The sequence below is a fragment of the Hermetia illucens genome, chromosome 3 (genome assembly GCF_905115235.1).
Source record: "Hermetia illucens chromosome 3, iHerIll2.2.curated.20191125, whole genome shotgun sequence".
Classification (NCBI taxonomy): domain Eukaryota; kingdom Metazoa; phylum Arthropoda; class Insecta; order Diptera; family Stratiomyidae; genus Hermetia; species Hermetia illucens.
In genome coordinates this window covers 141,314,952-141,336,011 of record NC_051851.1, presented here as the reverse complement: position 1 = coordinate 141,336,011, position 21,060 = coordinate 141,314,952, and the positions used below count along the sequence as shown (strand labels likewise).

At 39.6% G+C, this 21,060-nt stretch overlaps 1 protein-coding gene across 2 annotated transcripts in view; it reads left to right on the top strand.

Moving 5' to 3' along the window:
- LOC119650776 (probable serine/threonine-protein kinase DDB_G0282963) overlaps positions 1-21,060 on the top strand; it is a 220,328-nt gene that overhangs the window by 171,724 nt on the left and 27,544 nt on the right. For both annotated transcript variants that reach the window (XM_038053884.1, XM_038053883.1), the window contains one exon: positions 14,354-15,377. In XM_038053884.1, the coding sequence (XP_037909812.1) occupies positions 14,955-15,377 (423 nt within the window). In that variant the 5' untranslated portion in view covers positions 14,354-14,954. The remainder of the gene's footprint in view (positions 1-14,353; positions 15,378-21,060) is intronic.

The following is a 21,060-nucleotide window of genomic DNA, read 5'->3' as shown; positions in this document are numbered from 1 at the left end:
AAAATATATATCTTTGATGTTCCTGTTTTGCGTTATTCAAAGATTAATATCACTCCCTGTGAAAGGAAAAGGAAAGTTCCCCATCTAACCCGCTTACCATATTGCGGCAGTCACCGCCTTAAAATTTTATGGCACTTTAATGTGTTACTTTCATGTTAAAACGGTGGTCTTTAATTTTGAACTCCATCCCTAGAGGAGGAAAGGAAAGTATAAGGGGAGAAACTGAAGGTCTTTTTTCTTCCGGCGCCATTGAAGAGTTTTTGTGGTCATCTCCTCTTAAAAAGTTCCTTAAAAGTTATTATACCTTCAAATAGGAGGTATATTGGTATTGCCATGCTAAATTTTAACTTGTCACCTTGACCCTTGTCATCTAACCATACTAAATACTTGAAGGTGTCACTACTTTTTAACAAGTTTTGGCACCACAAAGAGGCTATTTCTCTATCATTGGTAAGCTCATTGGAAAGGTAATCATTATCGTAGAGGGGACCTTTTCATATAAATTCACTTTATATGATGATGACACGTGTTAGGGTGCAATTAATTTACATGATATGCGAAACTTCGAGCTTCTATAACTTTGTTAATGATAGTTGGATTGCGTTCGTTGTGAGATTATGTCTTGTATTATTGCCTATGCTGATAACAAAGCTTACACCTCTGGGATAAACTTAAGGGGGTTTTCCAGTAAATTTCTAAAACCTAGTAATATACTATTATTTACCTTATTTGTGCAGATATTAGAACCGGATTGCTTGCCGAATGGTTACTTGATTTTCTTCAGATTTTTCGGTTGGATCAACTTTAAGAACGAGACCTGTCTCACTTTTTGGGCACATATTTTAAGCTCTATCTCCTCTATGTTTCACCCAATATCAGAAACAGGATTATTATTTCTTAATATGGCCATATCCTGTTTAAAAAAAATGTACACCCTCCTTTTGCATGTATGAAGAGCTCTCCTTAAAACTTGACAAAAAATAGCGCTGCATGTGAAGGGACTTACAGACCAGATGTTCTCACCAAATTTCGTGACAATCGGTTCAGCCGTTTCCAAGAAAATCGGGTGTGACAGACTGACAGATTGACAAACAGACAGACGGACACAGAGACATTGAATCGATTTTAATAAGATTTTGTTTCACACAAAACCTTAAAAATGGCTAAAATTCAAGCATCTGGGGCAAGCAGAAAAAATCGGAGAAATTCAAATTGTAAAGCCCCAGATGTCCGTATTTCTATAGCTTTCCAGAAGACAATCACTCCGGAGACTTAAAGTCATAGCAAGAGCACAAAATTGTCAATTTTTGTACTGTTCAATCAACTGAAAAGGAAAGAGGTTTCAGCCAAGGAATACCATCTATTTCTGCCAATTTATCGCCTTAAATTCCGGGAACTTAAGGCTTATGAGCCCTCACGTTGGGTGCCACTTTAATTGAGCTGGGAGATTGACGGATGATCAACTGATCGACCGGTTTTTGACTATTATGTATATATAAGAGAGGGAGCGAGCAAAAGCCTCTGAGCACTCAAAATAGCCCATTGCATTCGATTCTCTTCCAATGGGAAATCCCGGATAGGTTTATGAATCGCGGGATTTCCGCTAGTGAATGTGATGCTACCCACTGCAGCTGGAGCACATCAGCACCAAAAATTTGATTTCTGATGCGTGCATTAGGGTACTCACATAGACAATATTCCGTGGATTCCGCTTCCCCATTACAACATTTGATGGTTAGCAATAATCATTTCGATGAACGAACTTGAAGCACATTTCTACACTCCTGATTGGCAATTGCCAATTCGTATTGGTATAATTCGCCTACACTCCTGTTCATTCAATATATTATACTTGAAAAAAATTTCAATTTGGTTCAAGAAGAAAATCATTTCAAATTGGTTAGAAAAAGTATTAATTCGACTGAAAAAGCCCCAAAGTCTTAGCGACACAACTTTCTTTCAAGACGTTGCAGATTCGCAGTCATGAGTTATAGAGTTTTATTATTTCTGAGTTTTATTCTTTCTGGTCGCATTTCTTTGCAAGACGGCCGAAATAGCAGTACCTTAGGCTTTGCAGAGGGTTCGAAGGAGCATGTTTAGAATTCTATAACAATTACGTTTATATTAGTATTATTCGAATTTTTTGATCATTACTGTCACATCTCGTTTTTAAGTATGGAGGAGATTGCATATCCTTTATAACATGCGACATATTTCAAAGGAACAAGTATTTAATATGGCGGAAAAGGTGCAATGGTCAGGAAACTTGAGGAGACACAAAATAAACATTGAAATCAATTATTGTTAACTACCAGGGCAAACAATCCGAAAAGGGTATTTGATAGACCTGCACTTGTTATTGAAAATAATCAACCTGGAAGTTAATTTTGAGCAACGCCATTTCATCTTGAAGATCTCCATGCCCATGTCCTGGAGCAACGAACTGACTGACTGACTGACAAAGGAGAACCACCGAACACCAAGGAAATTGAAAATGGATAAGCAAAAACATCAGATTCTGAAAACATAGATGCCTAGGTTATTAAAATCCAACTCCGCTGCTCGATTTTTTCAGCTAATAAATTGTTCTTCAAATAAACTTTCAGACCTACGTACGTAGCTTTGGTTCTATTTCCCTTAGCATACTATGTACTTTAATAGATACCGAATGTATCGATTAGAGTGCATTTTTCAGATGCTTTTAACTTTCTGGAAATATTTAAACAATCTCCGAATTCATAACCCACCCCATGGGAGCTATAATCCTTGACTCTTTGTGTAAGATCTCTCTCTCTCTCTAATTGAGCTTAATTAGGTTCCACTCCTATGAGATATTTAACACCACTTTCTTAAGGTTTTGTGTCAAACAAAACTTTATTAAAGTCGATTCACTGTCTATCTGTCTGTCACACGCACTTTTCTCCAAAACGGCAAAACCGATCCGAACGAAATTCAAAATGTACACACTTAAAGTGAGGCAGGATTAATTTTCGGAGACTACCCAACCTAAAAATCTGAAAAAAAACCAGTGTGGTGCGCTTAAATGAAATCTCGGCCTGAAAATATGTGTCATTTTGATATCTGCTCAAATAAACTTACTAATAGTATATTACCAACTTTTAGAAATTTACTAAAAAACTCCCTTAAATTAATCCTAGGACTTCAGAATTTTGCATCAGCATAGAAGCTAGTATTTCTTATATACATACTGAATTTCATGAAAATCTGGCCATTAAAGCCAAAGTTATAGCAGTTCAAACTTAGCAATTTCGGGCGAATTAACTGCTGCCAAAGCCATGCAAATAAGATGCTGACGTCATAATTAACCGGAATAATTAACATTTCGCGTGAAATATTAAAGTCGCATTTATAAAGAATCTACTTCTCTGCAGTCCTTTTTAAGGTTTTTCGTAAAGCACTTATGTGAAATCTAATCTTCGAGGGATGTCCCATTCCGGTATCTGCTCAAATAAATTTACTAATAGTATATTATTAACTTTTAGAAATTGATTAAAAAACTCCCCTTAAGTTCATCCTCGATGTACTAAACTTTGCACTTTGTACTTTGCACCGATGTACAGGACAGCCTTGTGCATACACATGCCAAGTTTCATGGAAATCCAAAATTATAGCAGTTCAAACTTATCAATTTCGTGCGAATTAACAGCATCTTAAGCCATACAAATAAGATGCTGACGTCATAATTAACGAGAATAATTGACGTTCGAGTAAAATATTAAAATTCCATTCAAGAAGAATCTAATTCTCCCCAGCCTTTTTTAAGGTTTTCTGTGAAACAAAACCTTATTAGAATTGAGACGGTGTCTGTCTGCCCGTCTGTCTGTCTGTCTGTCACACCCGATTTATTCGGAAACGGCTTGACCGATTGTCATGAAAATTTATGAGAATATGTAATCTGGTGTTCCCTTTATATGCTGTAAGTGGTCCCATTTTGTGTTAAGTTTAAGGGGGGTTTCCCATACATGTGAATGGAGGGTGCACATTTTTTTTCACGGAATGTAGCCATGTGGGGTATCAAATGAAAGTTCTCAATTAGTACTTTTTGAAACTGGTTCCATATTTAATATAGGTTAAACATAGTGGACTGAAGGCTTAAAATATGACCCCCAAAAGGTGTAACAGGTCTCGTTCTCAGAACCTATCCAACCGAAAAATCTGAAAAAAATCACACTAGTGCATCTCTCAAAATATATCCGGCTCCGATATCTGCATAAATAAGGTTGATAATAGTATATTTCCACATTTTAGAAATTTACTCGGCACCCCCCTTATGTTCATCCCAGAAGTACAAAATTTGGCACGCGTGTAACGAACAACATAATGAATAATTTGATAAAGTTTGAAGAAAATCCAACTATCAATAACAAAGTTATAGATAAAACTTTACCATTTTTTGTGAATTTCGTGCACTCTACAGCCTGCATGACGTCATCATCACATGTCAATTCGTCAATACCACAACGAAATGAGTTCTTATGAATGAGATCGGAAAGAATTATTTTGTTTTAGGTTTTTAGTCATTTGTACGTAAATATCAATTACTACAGCCAGACATGTGTGTGTAGGTATATAGTATATGGGTGCTAATGAACTTTGCGGGTAGTGCCTAATTCTGATAGATATAAGAAATCGGAAATATGGGTATGATCAATTTATATACGTGCATCTATGTGTACAGTATTCGGAAATAGGCAGTTTGTTTGTTTAGGGTGAGCGTAATATCTATGGCTGTAATATGTACGTATGTCTCGTAGTTTGGAAAAATATGAAGGATTATGTTGGATTTGTAGCTATATCCGGATAGAAAAATGTGCGTTGACATTTCTTACATAAGATGCACACAAAACCTCTATACCCGAAGCGCGAGCTTCCGGTATTCCGACTTGTTTAGATTTGATGTAGGCATTTACTAATATTATTAGTGACTGTGAAGCGTAGGGAGGTTGACTGTTATGAATACAGGGGTTTCCATCAAATGATTTATTTAAATTGCTCCTCCTCATATCTTTTTTTTTCTTCAGTCTTTGTCCCGTTCACAAGCGGGATCGGCTCTTCGTGATCGGTTTCGTCATTTTATTTTATCAAATGCCTGATCAGGATGTAATCGCGATGTCTTTAAATCCCCATCCAGCGTATCCAGCCACCGTTGTTCCGGCGGGGTTTTTGGTTGCTTACCATTGACTTCGATGTTCGGACCAATATTGGTAAGCGCATTCTCGTTAGCGTGAATTATTTGACCACACCATCGAAAACGCCTCTCTCGCAGTTTTTCCACGATCGGTGCAAATCCATATCGATCGCGGATATTCTCATTTCAGACGTGATCAAAACGTGTCGCGCCACCAGGGCAATGCAATAACCCATTACCGCAAGACGCCGTTCATTGTCTTTTATAGTCGGCCAACTCTCAAAACTATAGAGAGCGTCAGACGGACGACATTGCAGTAAATTTTAGATTTGGGACGGGCGCTGATACGTCGATCATAAAGAACACCCACAACTGGTGTTCTGCCACCTCATCTAGGTTGCGTTAACACGTGAAGCAATTTCATTACGCAATTTTCCATTGGCTGATAGCATTGACTCGAGATATTTAAATCGCTCAGTTCTGGCAATGGCAGTAACCTGCCCAGAATTGAGCGATTTGAATATCTCGGGTCAATGCTATCAGCCGATGGAGAACAACGTTATGCTCCTCACATAGAGAAACACAAAACCTTTTATACCCGAAGCGTCAAGCTTCCGGTTTCACAACTTGTTTATCTTAAAAGTGAAAGATAAATTAAGGAAAGACTGAAAGTCATTGTTCCTTTTATTTTGGAGAGAAAATATACTTGTACGTTTAGAAAATGAAAACGACTGCCTAAAGAGCGTAGGCTTGGAGTTTTATCTTCAAGTCCATCATCAGAGAAAAAGATTTATTATATTCACTTTGGAGCACTCACAGATTATTTACCCTCAATATTTTCATCATACATACCAAATTGCACTTTTAATTTGCTGGCGGTGTCCAGAGAATTTCTAATCTAAATGAACCAAATTTTCTCTGAATATCCACTGTTTTTTCAACAAAGTTAAATAAAATCCCAACTACCTAAAAAACGTTTAATATGGTTGATCAATCCTGCCCAGTTAACGAAAAGTGGAACGAATTAATTACTTTAGGCAACAACTTTTTTCCGTTAAAATATTTACACAATTTCGATAACAGCTGCATAAATTGATGAAAATGAGTTCGTGGGTATTTTTTAGTTTTTTTTGCCAAGTTTAACGTATTCACAGGTCAGTCCACTGTATCTGTTTTGAAGTGTAAAGTTCGTGTAATTTGTGAAAATGTTTCACCAAGTTTTGCTCAAGTTTTTATATAAAATATAATTCAGAGCCTGTTATTGACACGACAAGGAGAAGGTCAGTATGACATATTTTATTGCAAAGCATTTGAAATTGTACTTCATATTGAAATTTGTTGGTCAATCATACTTCTTGATTATTCTATTCTTCTATTTCATATTGCCTAGTCCTTAAAAGATCATTAAATGGAAGCGAGATGAACTAATTCGTAACAAACCTAAGCATTGAGTTTCTAACTAAAAGGGATACTTTGCAGTTGCAGTCTAATATGGACCTGAATAATCGAAAAAGTCGAAATCGAGTCTAAATAGTAGGTGACAGTGGAAACCGATTCCTCTTAATAATCCGAAGAATGTTCTTGGTAGATGACTCTTTTGATAGATTCTCAACCACGAAATGGCTTTAGCAGAGCGTCGAGACTTATACAGGTTCCCGTTGATAATTCGGAATTTTCGTGTTGAAAAATGGCGTTTCATTTTGTATAAACATATCCAAATATAGTGTGCTTCTTCGCTTAGCACAAATGTCCACTATCGATTGAGTGTATATCCCCCCGGAAGAAGGGTTCTCCTTTGGAAGCTCACCCATCAACCATTGTTCGACTTCCTCGCTTGTGGTGAAATGCTGCTGCGAGTGGTTGCCCACCTTCGTTGAAAAGAAGTGGTAGTCGAATGAGACGAGGTCAGCGTCCGGTAGGATTACAGCACCCAGTCAAAGACGGAAATGGGGTCTTTTACCAGAAGAGTTAAGTGGACTGGGTGGTTATCCTATTGCAAAATTACTCGGTCGGCGTCCATTCCGGCCTTTTTTCAATGAGGGCGTGGTTCCAGTTGATGGGTTGCGACCGGTAGCCGTGATCACCTGGCCGAATTTCATCAGCCTCTGGTACACAACCTCTCCAGTAACCTTGCGTCGATTCGAAAGGCTGATTGAATGAATCCATGATTCCGTACACTTTAAACTCTTGAACGTGGACCTATATCCAATCGTTACTCTTCGATCCAATGGAAAAATGATTTTTTCTTGAAGCGAAAAAGCAACGACTCACATACCTTTTTGGGCTCTTCCGCCTGCCTTTTGTCCTGTTGATAAAGTAACCACTGATGTCACTAGTGGTACTTCCTCATGGCCGGTCGACAATCGGATATGGTTTGCCGATCGATATGAAGGTGGTTCAGGCGTAAGGCGATAGTTTCAAAATTTCCGGTTGGCCCGGGCTTTATTTGCCCTTTAAATCGAAGTGCACTACCTGCTGGTGCTATTTGTGGACCTGAACGTTCAAAATTCTATATCTTTTTTCCGATTATTGAATAGAGCTGTCCTCATGATGTTCGCATTAAGCATCATCATTTCCTCTCTCAACTATCGAACTGCTTGAATTATTAAGTTTTTCATCATTGCCGAAGGTAGTTTACATTTAGCAATGTTTTCATCAATTTAATTCGCATCAATACGGCATTCCGCCCTGAGGGAGTAAAAAATGAAGAACTTGGCACTCAGAGGTCAGATAGCCGTTGACGTTGATGAGAATGCGGAAGTGACAGTAGATAGGTCACACGTTGAGGAAAGACGACAGCTTCATTGCAGTTATATCATGCAATGGAATCCCTGATCTCAAGATTGCTAACATGTGAATCGCCATGAAACTACAAGGGGTGGAATAGTGGAGAAGTAGGGAAAGCTTCCCGGAAAATCGTGGGGTAAATTGAAGCAGGGACCAACATAAATTAGGTGGTTGACTAGTTATCACCCACGTGAGGAGTTCACAACAACCATTAACATTTTAACAGAAGTAGATTTTATATCAATTAATTTGCACTGAGATTCCTTTCACATGTGGCCTAATTCTTAAGCCCGGAACGGAAAATGACCTAACTTCCGCCTTAATGAGTGATTGTGTTCTTAGTTCCATGAGTTAGTGCCCATTTAGACATAGTCGACATTATCCTTCTTGGTGTCTTTCTTTCGCGTGCAAGTACCGAACAAAGTCGAACACATCCAATGCTTTTCTTGCACCATACAAATCAAAGCATGCAGTCTTCTTGTTGTAAAGGGAGAGAAGCTGCTAGATCTATTGCGTGTTTACGATGTGTCAGGTTCGAACAATTCGCTTCGTAATAAAACCACTGATTCAGAAATAGATTTCGTCGCTGGAGACGCTTAAACTTATTTTCACTTGCTTGAGGATTCAGTCACAAAACCAGTTTAAACATGTGGGTTATTTTGGACTGGACCTGAAGACGTAAATGCCCCTTGCATTCACCTCAGCATCGTGGATCACCAGTTTCAGGTTAAAAAGGATACATGCTTAGATCATTGTTTTTGGTGAAAGGTCTCGATAGTTGTGTGTGTGTGTGTTTGAGGTGCGGGAGAGGCTAGCCCCTGAGCACTCAGAACCTAATGGTTCATTGTACTTGATTCCCCAGTCTAACGAAGTATCCCGGATTCGTTTATGTATCGCAGGATTTACGTAGTGGATGTGATGCTACCTGCGGCAGCTATAGCATATCAACACCAAAAATCAGATGTCTGATGTATTTATAGGCGTGGTACTCACATGGAAAATGTTCCTTGGATCTCGTACCCCAATTACAGCATGGGCTTGTATCATCTTGGAAAATTCATATTCTGAACATATGCCAAGCTAGTGACTTATGACTAGTTAAAATGCCCACAATACTTCTGCAAGTCTTCCTGTCTTTCGGCAGGGTAAACTTTTAAGTATGCTTGTTTGGTTCTAACAGGGAAAATTTGGTGTGTTTAATACCATTAAGGTTCAGCCACCTGTCATTATGGGAACTTGTTGCCAGGTTTTGATAGCAGTATTAACCAATGCTATTGACACCCCAATTGCTGGTTCCGGTCCGGGTATGGTGGAAACTCAACCCTTTTTTGTTAAAGCATCTGAGATTTGACTTCCTTCTACACAACAATGACCGGGTATCCAGAGTACTTCCACTATATTGAATCTAGAAACAGAGTTCAATCCACAACTTCAATGCAGCTTGACTATCGCTAGAGGTCGCGATACGACTGCCGTTCAACCACTCGTCAATCATTTACGCTGCCGCCCGATCGAATACAGCCTGAAAGAATGTTGTATATTGTGGCAAAGGTAAACCCCACTTCTCGTTTTTATTCAAGTGGTAGACTCCTGCTATAGAATCATGTTCTGTTTTTCAGCCATCAGTGTAGAAGACATCAGTATATTCTGACATGCATTTTTCTCGTTCGTCCGAGTTTTCTCTTGATTTCAAGATAACTTCATATCTTTTACCAAACAGATGTGTGGGGATCCGAGAGGGCATTGCGGAAACTGCTTACAGTTCTCCCAATAACTTCTCCAATATTCTGTCCCCACTTATCCATTGTTTCCCTACATATCTAATCGCATTGGTCTATGAACAAACCCAAGGGCTGTAAATTGGGTAATGCATTCTGAGCTGCACCGGATGTCGTGCTCATGGCACCGGCAATGCCCAGACACACGATTTTTTGCAAGGTGGCAAGATTAAAAACTCTTTTGTTTCACCTTAACCCACCACATGATAGCGCATTAGTATGTGAGCTCCCATGTTGAGGCAACGGTCCGGCTCCCATAAGCTGTGAGAGGTTGTTTCATTTTTACCTCTATATATTTGTTCCAAAGAAGCTTCTTGTCTATTAGAATAACTCCCAGATATTTCACTTCTTCAGATAGTTAAAGGATTGTACTCCTCATCTCTGAAAGCGGAAGACCATTCAGTTCCCTCCCTTTTGTAAATAATACCATTGTGGTTTTATTTGGATTTACTGAAAGTCCGCGCTTGAGGCACCAAATTGTCAATAAAATCAACGGTGCGTTGTGTATTACATTTCTATACACGATATCTCGGCCAACAACTAGCACAGCCACATCATCCGTATACGCTTGAGTGTGTATTGACAGATTTTGCAGTTCGCATAATAGTGAGTCGATCAAAATACTCCACAGGAGTGGCGAAAGCACATCTCCTTGAGGGCAACTTTTCGTCGCTAATTTTGTTAGGTATCGATCAACACTCACTTCAACACACAACAATCTCTGATTTAACATAGTATAGATCCACTTAAATAAAGTTTCCTCAACAACGTGCTCTCTGGCGGCATCACAGAGCTTTTGGCAGGCGCACAGGGCTTTTAGCAGGCGCACAGGGAAACGGCCCTTTAATATCCATAAATACACTCATCGCGTACTCGCTTTTCAGAGTTCCTTCCTCTACTTTTGAAACCAAAGTGTGAAGAGCAGACTTACAGGACTTTCCATGTTGTTAAGCATGTTGGTTTTCATTTAGTGGGTGCTTAGCGCGAATGTGACGCCTAACTAGTTCATCCAAACATTTCAGCGAAAAAGATGTTATGCTGATTTGCCTGCTTTAGTTCTTTGTGTTAGAATAGTTATCGTTCCCAGGCTTAGGTATGAAGACTACCTTAACTTTCTGCCAAGAGGAAGGCACGTAGTCCAGACCAAGACATTCTCCAAATATTTCTTAGAAGTTGCTCTAAGAGCTCTATACCCTCCTTCAGCATTGCTGAATAGATGCTATCCATGCCAGGAGCTTTGAGGTGTTCAAAGGATAGTATGGCATCACTTCCCTTTTCATTCGTAACAACCGCTCTCGTTGTGCCCCGATTCCCCTTGCAATACCTCGTGTTGAAAGGTTTGCAGGAACTGCCAATTTTCTCCCTCCCACAGTACAGTTTGGAAGCTTCCATTTCACCTTCCAATTACACAAAGTATGCTCTCGTTTTGAACGTTTTTCGAGCCTCTTATATTCACGCTATGAGTTTTGGAAGTTTAACCAGCTTTCATTCTTATTGCTTCTGAAAGCATGATTTTGAAATCGTCTGGTTGATTCCCTGTCTTCAAAGTACTTTAAAAGAGTGTGTTTTGGAGTTTCTAACTGACCTTGGTCAGTCCTTAGTCGCCTAGGGAGCTCCACTTTGTCACCAAGAAGTTCAATTTTGTTCAATCCGTTTTCCTAGGATCCCGTCTTTGTATTACAGACGATTCGTCTGCGGTAGTCAGACGAAATTCTAGGTGACACTGATCTGAGAGTGAGCCTTCATCTAGCAGTCGCCAGTCGCTAATCAACTCTAAAAGCTTTAAAGAGCCGATTGTTAGGTAATTTACTTCGCTTCTTCTTGCACCAAGATCGTAGCTTCTCTCCTCTTCGGGTGCATTTGCTATTGCCTAAAAAAATATGCTGAGTGTTCATATCACAACCTATTAACAGTTCAAGGCTACTTGAATCTGCATACATTACCAGATCCATTAACGGAGGCAACTATGACGTTTCATAATGATAATCTTATATATAAAAATCAATTGCTGTTCGCTAAAACTCGAGAACGGCTGATCGGATTTATCTTATCTTGGTTTTGAAATGTCCGTGGAGGTCTAGGGAAGGTTTAAAAGGTGAGAAAAATTCGAATAATTGCCGGTAAAACCCTAAAAACAGCACTTTTTTTCTTCCCATATAAACGTTTTTTTCTAAATAAAATTTAGAGTCAATTTGAACTTTATTGATATTCAATAAAGTTCAATCACTCACTGTGTTCATCGGACCTCATATTACAGCTAGGAAACGGACAAATTTTTTAACGCAACTAGAAATATTTGACAACCAAGTGACAATCTTTTATTTCTCAAAAGACAAAAGACACCAAATGTTTTACAGCTCAGAAAATGTTGTATTGGAAAATAGAATTACTGTTTTTAGTATTTTTGTTTCTCACCGTTTAAACCTTCTCTGAATTTCCATAAATATTTCAAAACCAAACTAGACTACCTAGACCTAGACTAGATATTAAGTTTTGTTACAAATTAAATTTCTGAACGCAACGACAATATTTGACATTAGATTTGACAACCAACTAATATGTCAATCCATCCTGTTGCAGTTTAGAACACGGAAAGAAGTATTACGATATTGTGTTACGATATCTATGAGTGCGCGAGAACTTTTTTTACTTTGGCGATCCTTTGCGATAGTGACATTCCAGGTAATGTGCTCTTTTTTTTTGATATTTTGTGACACTTGACTGCTAAGTGAGCGAAAAATTTTCTCACTTTGATTATTTACAACTTACGATGCCGAGAAGAAGACGACCTGACTTAGGTCGTCGCAGTCAATTAAATGTACGAAGAGCTACCTCACGTGCTAACCGTATTAATGACCAGAGAGAGACAGATCAAGAAAATAGTCGTATTGCTATGTCAGAATTGCGTTATTTAGTGAGTGATAATGAAGTAGATAGGCTTAGAATGCAACGAGTTCGTGCACATCAAACACAACAACAGCAATCACGACATAATGAAATTGATCGAATCCGCAGACGGAATGCTTGACAATATGCTTTTTTATTAAATACGGATTCGTTTTGTTTGTTTTAAAATTATTTTATACAAAAGTTTAGGTCTTTTATTTATCGATTGAGGCAGTATAAAGTCTGTCGGGTCAGCTAGTGAAACTAATAAAAGCCTGGTATTGTAAGTCGACCGCACCAAGATGGAAACAGAATTATCTCAGCATGGTTGTCTCTGATAATTTTTACATTAAAACGCAGGCCTCAGTCTCGAGGGTCTCTCATTGAAGAAAGTCTCTTGACTGATCGAATACCATAGATTTTGTTAAAACCAGCGCATTGCTCTTGCGCTGGAAATATAGGTCAGTCCTGTAACTTCACAAACCTGGCTACCAGTAGATAGGAAGAGGCTTTGGCACGCTGATTTCACCAATTTTGATAGATAAAAGTGCTGTCTAATATGAAAGCCGTCGTTAACTGAAAAGTCTGTTGTATTCAGTGTGGATCTCACCGGGCTTACCAGTTTATTCTCATCTTCCGCCGAAAGTTCCGCTTCCTTGCGTCCGATTTGGAGGTCATTGCCACACTTGGTGATGAAGTAACGAACATGTACTCATTCCGAAGAAACTTCGCCTTCTTTCACTGTGCCTTCCGTTGTTGTCGGGAGTCCTCCGAGGTTCACGGTGTGCGGACTGCATGGATCTGCATACCGGAATTAGACCAGTTGCGGCCACATCTCCAGCTTCCCGTTCTTTCGCTTTCCCTGGTAAAGGCGGAGGAGAGGATTCTGGCAGGCAGTCTTCAATTCCTTCTTCATTACGGCTGAAACTTCTTTCTGCCGAACCAGGGAAAGGATTCTTGCTGTGACATTGGCCTTATATTCAGACAGGGTATCGATTAGTTAGTTATCTATTCTGTACAGAAAACGCACGTTCCATCTGAAAAAAGGCAAATCATCTATTCGGGTTCGTCATTATAAAATCACTCTAGTTTGAAGCTGTTTTCGTCGTTCCGTAGCATGGAGTTTTCCAGTTTAGGAAAACTGTTGCAGAGCCTTCGCTTTGTATGCTGAACATCTTCTCTTCAGAATAATATAAAATACATATAATTACGAATAAAGCCGCTAACAGTCCACATTTCATAAAGATTGAGGTATCCAATGATGTAATGAAGAAAAAAATATTTTTACATCGGCTATTCAATTTAGCTATGCCAAAAATCAAATCAGTTCTTTCAACCGCCGAGACCCAACCGCAATACATTTCATTACAATCATTATTCAAAAATATAATCAACAATCTTAAGATCTACCAATTAAGGGGCCTCCTTGAAATGTTGGCCGCCCGTATGCCTCCCTTCAGGTCTCGGGATTTAATAGATATATTTCAAACCAAATACTAATTAATTTTCGCTGTCTTCTAGCTGATTGTGTTGAAATCGAAACTAACCTAACCAGCAATCATTTAACATTTTTCCAATATATCATGCAAAGAGATAATTAATTATTGCTACTGTTCAACCTTGTCTTTCGATACAGTTACATCTTATTAGTCGACCCCGCCACAAATAACAACAATGGATTGAAAAAAAACAATAATAGTAACCAAAGTACACAAAAAACTAATTAAGTTTTTTTCCTTTTTAATATTTTTAGGGTCTCATGGAAAGTAATTTTACGCTACAAGAAAGAAAAGGTCATCGTCATCCAACGCCCGGACCAGTATCTTTTTTCGTTTACAATTTACTCACTTTCAAGCTGCGGATTCTGCATACTTGCAGCGGGCGCAGATAAATTGGAAATGCCAGCGTGACCTCGAAACTCACGTTCACGGACTTATAAGAAAGAGCAATAAATGAAATCGAATGGAAAAAATGTTAAATAATGTTAATAATCGAAACGCAATATGTAAATTGAATAGTCCGAGCTGACGTTCAGATAAGATACAACTTTTTTTTCCAAAAATTTTGGTTGATGATACAAAGAAAAACGAATCGAGTAAAATCAATTTCAACTGAGATTTTCATGAAAGTTTACCTGTATGGATGTAATATAAGTTGGATAAAAGATATTTGAATATTCAACGACAGGCGAAAAAAAGTTTCCAGCAATTCAATAAATTAAAAGAAGAGCAACCAAAGATGCTCAATGGATTGACGAAAAAAGTCAAGGTGGGCTGGAAAAAGTGTTGAAATAGTTGTGAAAAGTTTTGCATATGATGTCATTGTAGCAAAATGATATGTCTTAATGCAGAATAATGTTTGGATTATCACATTTACAATTCTATGACATCCAAAACATACATAACGTGTCCTCGACGGATCGGAATATTTTCAAATTGGGCAGTAACAGTATTTTGGCGAAGCTAATCAGGAGCAGTGAATTATTGTATGCGGATGACGAGCGTAATGTGAATACGGTAGCAATGAATCTGACAGCAAATGAGAAGAACAACAATGGGTGTAACAACAATGACAGCGGCAAAAGCAGCCCCACTGTGCGGAAGCACATTAACCGGAGTATCAACGGTGGGAGTAATAACAGCAACAATGGCAACTGCAACAGCGACAAGGATAGTGTAAATACTCAAGATGGGCATCAAAAGTCGTCTGAGTTGAACTCACCAGTGAATTCCGTGAAAATCAACAATGATCTGGCCGAGGTTAATGCAAATACAACGGTAAGTGGAAAATATAATTTTTATTTGTTGTCAGTGGAACTATTATTAACCCTGAACGCCTTGGTGGATATTCTATTCAGGGTACTAGCCTCTGGCGAAGACAGCCAATGTGTGAGACTAGTCCGGACCAACTTTACATAATTATGGGTTAACACCGACCATCCATTAAGCTGTAGAATATACACATGTGCATATCAACTTGAAAGAGTATTCTTTATTGTTATAAATTCTACAATACGAAAATAGATCGCATAAAAATCAAATCAGTTCCCATTAATTATCATTCCATTCAAATGGCAAGGACTCCTTTCAACGGAATGATACTCACCTTTTTCTGAACTATTGGGTTTTGTTGTACTCGTGTGCTGCACAGACAATGAATGACCAGTTCAGGTATAGCCTCGGCTTTACAAAGATCTTTGTTTAGTTTCTTATAAAAATATGGAAATGAGCGGAGATAAATATACAAACGAGCAGCTAACCGCCATCGAGCTCCTATAAATAATTTTTGTTTCCCGAAAAGGTAAAATGAATAACGATCTATTGTCTCAAATATACGTTTTCTGTGGGAAAAGAATGCATGAAAAAATCAGGAAGCAACGATCCTTGAATGGGCGAAAATTATAGTTTGTGATTTGTAATGACAAACGATTTATCTGCATTAGGAGAATTTATGGTTTTTGAATAGAAATGAATTTATATTTGAATTCGGTATCAATAAGAAGACTTTTGTCTACAATGAATAGGGTTAGCATGTATTCTGTCGTAGCGAATCTATTATTCTAAGATATTTCATCGGGTCACTTTTAACTTTTGCCGACTCCCTTCCTCCTTTCTCTGAATTAAAAGATATCGAATCTCAGCTTCAGTCATGGATGGTTACGGCTTTCTAAGGGGTAGTACAATGGCAGCTCCCTTTCTTCTTCTTTGATCTTTGTGCTGTTTGGTAGTGGAGTCGACTCTTCTAGATCGGATTCGCAATTTTTCAGGTCATAGGCTTGGTTCTAATGGAGCTGAGAGGTTCGCAGATTTCCATCTAGCGTCGATACGCTATATCGAGCAGCCTTTAAGTCGCTTTCCATCGACTTGGATGTTCAAGCCGTTTTTCACTTGCTTTTCCCCTTATAGGTGTTACGGCTTTAGTCTTTAGTCTCACCTAGTTGTCAGATGAGATTTGGAGTGATGTTGTTATTCGTATCCCTCTGACATATATCAGGTCTGAGAAGTAATTCGGTTGAAAATTATCCCGTCTGGTGCGTCGTTTTGATGCCACAAACTGCTAAGACCGTGACTGCCATTATGGGAGCAGGAAGGCAGAGTCTAGCCAGCTCGTAGCATTCACAAAGGAAAGCAGCTCTCCCACGCTGCAGCTAGAAATCGCTCTGAGGTCCCTAAAGAATGGTTTACCCGGTGTCCGTAGCTTAGCTCTAGCTAGAGCTGGGCAATCGCAGAGAATGTGCATGAGGGTTTTCCTTCCTTCTTCGCAGTTTCGGCAATGCGAATTGTAGGGTATGCCGAGCTTGGTTGCATGGTCCCTTACGGACCGCCGTAATGGCCGTCTGGCACAGGAGCTCTCGTGATCGGGCTATGTTATAAGCGAGCCAAATTTTCCTTGACTTGGCACAGTCGTAAGTCTTCGCCCTCTAAAGCCCGCGCAGACTATGTAGGTTCTTGCAATAGCTACAGTCGTCATTGGTAGCTTTTTGCAAGATATGAGAGACGACGTTCGTCAACATTAGTCTTATATTGAGATAGGATATGGGCTGCTGAGTGATTTTCGATCTATACAGGTATGTCAGGTCCGTCGTTGTGTTGTCAGCCGAATACAAAACTGCGTCAATGACTTCGTAGCAGGTTTTCCTTGTAGGGTTATCAGTCTTACCCTACTTCCAATCTGGAGAGTCAGTTGGTGCAATCTTTTCATTGATTCTGCAAAGGACCGCAGGGTCTTGAACAAAGTTAGCTAAAGCCCCGGAAGATATAAACCTTTCTTGGAAGCACGTTTCTGCGGAATGCCTTTTCTAATTGCTTGTAGGTATCAATAAGACTAAGTTGAAGGTGTCAGATCAAATAGGATGGTATAAAAAGTGTTGAATATCTGATCGCACGCTTATTTAGCCAGGACATAGGAGTTGATCTATCCACGTGGTTTAGCGATTTGGTGACTTGGTTTTGCTGCGGAGGATCATTGTTAAAATCTCGCTGAAGGCCGGCAGTTTGTATCGTTAAGCGGGGGAACTCATAATGGCACAGAATAGTAACAGAGGAGAAGCAAGTGTGTTCAGTGTGGAATGGATGCATAACTTCAATGAAGACTACTCCGCCGGTGAACTTGACATAGCAATTCAAATCTAAACGCAGTTCGGTTGTTACCCAAATTTAGCGTTAGGAGGAAAGAAAGTTAAACTTGAATATGGGCCATACTGGAGCAATACGCATGTTACCACTTTCAAATTTTTATTCCGGAAAATGCAACGTAAGGTTGTCTAAAGCATATCTAGGTCAAGGTTGCATAATTAGACAAGTCGTCACACGGAGGCTGCTGGAAATTCTTTTCGCACGAGTCGATAGAGCACGGGTCCCGACTGGGAGTAGGTTCGTCCAGCCGATGGATGTCTGTTTGCCCAATAGTCATGTTTTAAAAGCAAGGGAATCTGGCGGGGGATGAACCATAGCAGCAGCTCGAGGTTCATTCGCTCTGCACTACAAAAGATGCACCACAACCCAAACTGGAACAACATACGCTGTTGCCACGGGGGAACTTGGTCTCTATTATATAAAATGTGAATATCTTGGGCACCTTCAGTTTCAGTTAAGATCCTCACTCTGCTGGCCGGACTAGTCAGGATCGATATTTTTCCCGGATTGCTTGTGATCTTGGCCCACGAATAATTCAGAAGGAAAAAAAAAATAAAAGGCTGACGATAGACGAAGAAAAGATGTTGATGCCAGATCCATCATCAGAAGACGTATTGTTGACGGCAGTGGAACCGGTGTCAGCCGGTTGTCCCAGGATCGTGATGGCAGATGGAGTCGGGGTTATTAGTCTGGAAACCACTGTCGTCATACTGGACGTAGTGACTACCAGTAGGAACACTCTTACTCCGAATCTGCCGACTTCGAGGGTCTGTGGAACCAGGACCAACAAGAATGTCAGCTGCCAGTAAGCGCCAATCCGTTGCGGTTTTACTCAAGCCTGTCGGCTGGTCGAGTACCTGACAACAGAAGGGATATGTGCCCTACTTAACATCTTCCCAAATGATTTGTGGGTACCACCTAGCATTCTGTGGAGAACAGTTTTCTAAACAATTTGTCAGTTCGGGCGTCGTTAAGATCAACGACGGCTGAGAGGATGTAAAGCGTTTTTGGCATCGTAAAAGAAACGACCGTATGTGTTTCGCCATTGATCCAACACAGCATCTTTGGTTCCATAAGGGGGTAAATCAATTTCAATTCTGTCGATTCTATCCACGCTTTCTATTAGAATCTAAATAAAATACAATTGATTTTTTCTTGAAACAGGATAAATTATTTATTTCTATATACCTGTTTCGGGAACAAGTTGTGCCTTTCTTCAGTACCAGTATCAACTAAGATATTAATTCCCAATTTGCCCTATAAATATTAAATTTAACATTCGGTTCTTATAATTGCTAACAGATTACTCAATTAAAGATCATGGTGACACTTTCACTTGTCACTTTTCTCAGAAGCTTTCATTGTACATTGCTCTTGTCGTAGTTCAACTTCCTTCTGTTCCCGCGTTCCTTGGTGACTTCTACGTTGTACGATGCTATGCTATGTCTTCAATCATATGCCGTGTTATCATAGATTTCAGCGTTGTGCTCTTCTTATTATTCTTTCCCTTAGCCGTTTCCGCTTCTTTCTCTTGGGAAACCAGGGCCAGGGTGAGGACTGACTTGAATTAAGGTGACCTTCTCACCAACCACTTAGTAAAAAATTAAGAAAACAAATAAGATGATATCCCTGTATGATATCTAGTTCTCAAAACACTACCCACTTATCTATATATCTGCTAAAATAAAGTTCATAATAGCAAATTACTATTTTTTCGAAAACCGACCGTCATTCTAGAATGATAAAACTTTGGTTGAAATCCTGACACTTGGAGCAATTCCACCTGTCAGCGCAACTGAATTCGAGGAAGCAATAAAACGAATGAAAACGGGAAAAGCCACAGGACCTGACATCTGAGCTCTGGAAAGCGAAGAGCTGGAACCCAACACTGTGGCTTACTAAATTCAGGAAGATAGAACACCATCTGACTGGCAAGAAAGTACTACAGTTCCAATATGGAAAAAGAAAGACAGTCCAGCAGCAGCAGAATGTTCAAATTACTATCCGATCCGGTTACTTTCCCATACCATGAAGATTTTTGAACGCATTCTTGACAACCGTATTTACGAAATCGTGGAAATAGCTGTGAATCAAACCGGATTTGTTAAAAACTGCAGAACTACTGACGCAATACATGCTGCGCGGTTACTCATGGAGAAACACCGTGAGAAACATCGTCCTCTCTACATTGTATTTGTGGATGTAGAGAAAGCGTTTAACGATGTGCCGCAAGAACTCATCTGGTATGCTCTACGACAACATCTAGTACCAGAAGAACTCACGCGCTAGGTTCAACTGCTCTACCACGATCCGAAAAGCAAAGTTCGAAGCACAGTTAGATACTAGACAGCTACCTCACTCCCCCTTGCCCCTCAAGGGGGGAAATCAGTGCGAGTACACACGATTTCAAATTATTTTGCCCTAGAGCATGAGCGAGATGTACCGAAAACCCGATCAGCTGTGTTTGACATACCGCCCGGACTTGCCAATGTATTGGTGAGATTGGCAAGTTTTTGCTTATGTATAAGTGAATACGTGAAACAACTTTTTGCTATATGGGTGAGCACGCCGTAGTATCAGAATAGCAAAACCTCACCGATCTCTCTCTTACCAATACGATTTGACGAAAATTATGCCTTTTCCTTGTTTAGCGTCTCTGATGTGTACAGATAAGCTTCTGCAAGCGCATTTGCAAGTGGGGTCATTTTTGTAAGGGTACTGCCTATAGTAGATCTACTGTGGTTCGAAGTGTGACGGGTGTATCAAACCCACTTCGTGTTTCTGTTGGTGTTCAGCAAGGAAACGCCCTCTTACCACTCCTCTTTGTTCTTGTTATGGACTCTGTCACAGAGGGACATCCAACGTATACCGCCCAATACACTACTTTATGTAGATGATGTTTTCCTAGTGTCTAATAGCAAAAATAATGTCTAGCAGAAAAATGGAATGATCGCCTCAAGCAACACAGTCTCAGATTGAATCTGAATAAAACTAATTTTTGACAACCGATCTTCAGGCACTATAACTTTCATTGGTAGTCACCTGCCCAGAACTGAACGATCTAGATATCTCGGGTTAATGCTATCAGTCAATGGAGATTTGCGTTATGAAATTGCTTCATGTATTAGCGCAACCTGGATGAAGGTTCCACAACTGGTCCGCTTGGTTAAATTTACCGCAGTGTCGTCCGTCCTGTCAGCCTCTATGATAACGAACGGCGTCTTGCAGTGATGAAGACGAAGATGTTGCGTTAGACTAGTGGCGTGACATGTTTTGATCACATCCGAAATGAGGATATCTGCGATCGATATGAGGTTGCACCGAA